The 2,616-nt window shown below is 43.8% G+C and overlaps 1 protein-coding gene across 1 annotated transcript in view; it reads right to left on the bottom strand.

Annotated features, from left to right (window-relative positions):
* The window catches only part of lamtor3 (late endosomal/lysosomal adaptor, MAPK and MTOR activator 3), a 9,179-nt gene extending 8,582 nt beyond the window's left edge, over window positions 1–597 (bottom strand). Inside the window, exons 1-2 of the mRNA XM_005746152.1 lie at window positions 567–597; window positions 308–363 (exon numbers count right to left, since the gene is read on the bottom strand). Of these exons, the coding sequence (XP_005746209.1) occupies window positions 308–316 (9 nt within the window). The 5' untranslated portion in view covers window positions 317–363; window positions 567–597. The remainder of the gene's footprint in view (window positions 1–307; window positions 364–566) is intronic.
* Window positions 598–2,616: the final 2,019 nt, after the last annotated feature.

The following is a 2,616-nucleotide window of genomic DNA, read 5'->3' as shown; positions in this document are numbered from 1 at the left end:
CGTACACTTATGCTTTCCACCCAGCTCCGGAGGCAGCGCAACAAACCGAAATACACTCCGCAGTGGTCGCCTCGACATCATGATAAGAGCACATGAAGCCGCTTCATTAATCTCCGACACCCCCAAGAATAAAGAGATCAAAATAAAATAAACAAGTAAATAAGTGCTTACTTTTGAGAGCGCCTTTAATCTCGAACACTACTTCACGTGTCCCTTTTTTAATAGGAATTATCAGCAATACGTTTTTTCCTGCTTCTCCATTTTGGAGACGGGAACTCAAGAAGAATGACAGACGTCTCATACTTACATCGGCCATGGCAGCTATCGAGGTATCGAGACTGCTCGACGACTGCAGGGAGATGACTGTAATGATAGTTGTTCACACAGAGGACTCAGTACGTCGTCGAAACTTCACATTCTTTTATGTCAAATAAAGCACACAGCGGTTTCCCAGATAATATAAATGCGCGAGTTAACATCTCCTCATTAAACTAAAAACAAATAATAAAAATAACTAGACAGGCAAATTGGAAATACACATTAAAATCTCAAACGAAAGGACAAACCTTTGAACGACTTTAAAACAAAAACATAACCCTCGGGATCTGGAAAGGCAGATTAAAAAAACATAATCACGTGATTACTTCTTCTTCTTGAATTTTGGTGGCTGGCAAACCACAAAGTGGTGCATTAGCGCCACCAACTGGTATAGACATGAAAGGTGCTCAAAAATCACTTTCTTCTCTTTTTGTAGTACATTGATCACCTTTCACTTTACTGAGCTTGGATCGGTTGCCTTTTGCCTATTCTCTATTGGTGTTTTTTGTATATGATGTAAACTGCACATTACTCATAACAGAAAAACACCAGCAGATGGATATGTATTCATTATATGAATACATTATTCTGTTTTTATTATTCTGCCGTGTACAGTGTCCTTGAGTGTTCTGAAAGGCGCTTTCAAATAAAATGGATTATTATTATGTCTTCCTTCCATCGTTCCTTTCATGCTCCACCCACAGCTAACACCGCACCCAAAACTACGACTTCTACAACGTCTGACCCGATTGGAGGTGAACTGTCACTCTCCAGTAAGACGGAGGAGGGAAGAGACGGCGATCTGAGACCTGCCACTCCTCCTGTGCATCTACAGGAACCAGGGCCCAATCAAGTGGCACCGAGAGACCAGAGGGTGAGGAGAATCCCTACAGCACTTCATGGGGCTTCTTCTGAGGGGAAATCTTCTCCCGCCATTCAGCTACAACAGAACATGGAGGCGATGGACCTCATACAGGGGGAATCCACCCCCAAGAAGACCAACACAGCTTCAGTTGAACAACAGGTATGCACCCCGACGAGACATCCAAGCACAAAGAAAAAGCTCAGAGAGTGGAGACTGCACACAAAGGAAGCATCGATGATCATTGGAGACACCAATGTGGGCTTGATTCCTCCTTATGTTGCGGATGGAGTCCAAATTGACAGAATGGGGCCATGCAGAGATCCTTGTGGATAAAGCAGACAGTGACACATCGGTGGAGAAGCTGGTTCTCTCCTTCAGCCTGAATAACAGGTGTCAGAGGGATAAAAATGTACCAATAAGGGAGCTGAGAAGAACGCTGAGGTTGGCACAAGAAAAATTCCCCCAAGCTGACATTTATATTCCAGTGATTAACTTTTCTTCTGCCCTTCCCAAAACAGAACAAGACAAATTATTACACATAAACAATTTTATTGCAGGTTTAAAGGAGCACATGCCTGCTCTACCTGCTGATAAGTTCAGCACAGAATCGGACAATCTTCGCTGGACGGACAAGACTGCAGAGCACATGTTGGATCATTGGAATGATCATGTTAATGGAGCATCTCCTTGAAACCAATTTGAGTGACTGATTTTATGTACTTCTGTGCTTGAGGGAGGCTTCAGATGCCATTTTGTGAGAGTTTGACCCCAATATAACCCACTAGAGGGTGCTGTAACTCCATTTAAGGGAATTTTCCCCTCCTCTTTACTTTTCTCCTTGTTTCTTCATTTTTTATTTGTATAGGCCCTTTTATGGCCATCCCATTATAAACTCCTGGCCCTGAAGCCTTCCCTAACCTTAACCTCTTTTAACCCCATGCAGGGAACCTAAACCTAACCGCCTAGAGCCCTGATTGAACATTGGGCCCTAACTTCATCCCCTATCTTCCGGCCCTAAACTTAACCTCTGGGTTCTCTAAGCCCACTTTCAAACCCCTTTATTTGGGATAAGAGAGGACACTTCCCTCCTGGAGAGCAATCCGTGAGTGACGTGGGGGCCCGGGATGGGAACAGGTGTGGTCTGTGCAGCTCCCCCATCTAAACCCCCTAACCCTAACCATACCCCCTCCCCCATCCTAATTCTAATCTTACCCTGGGGGCCATAACCCAAAACCCTCATCCTAATGTTTACAGTAAATTACAATTGGACATGGATATTCTCTACATTACAAAAATTGATTGAAACCTCTTTTTATTGGATAAAAAATTCCCTCTGTGGGGGGAAACTCCCACTAGGTTTATATCTGGGACTCTCCACCATTTGACCTTAGAACTGAAGAAGCTTCTCGGATGAGAGGTGAAACGTCTTCAAG

Source organism: Pundamilia nyererei, unplaced genomic scaffold, assembly GCF_000239375.1.
Source record: "Pundamilia nyererei isolate P.nyererei 1_Seehausen unplaced genomic scaffold, PunNye1.0 scaffold00173, whole genome shotgun sequence".
NCBI lineage: Eukaryota > Metazoa > Chordata > Actinopteri > Cichliformes > Cichlidae > Pundamilia > Pundamilia nyererei.
This window is presented reverse-complemented; position numbering and strand designations above follow the sequence as displayed.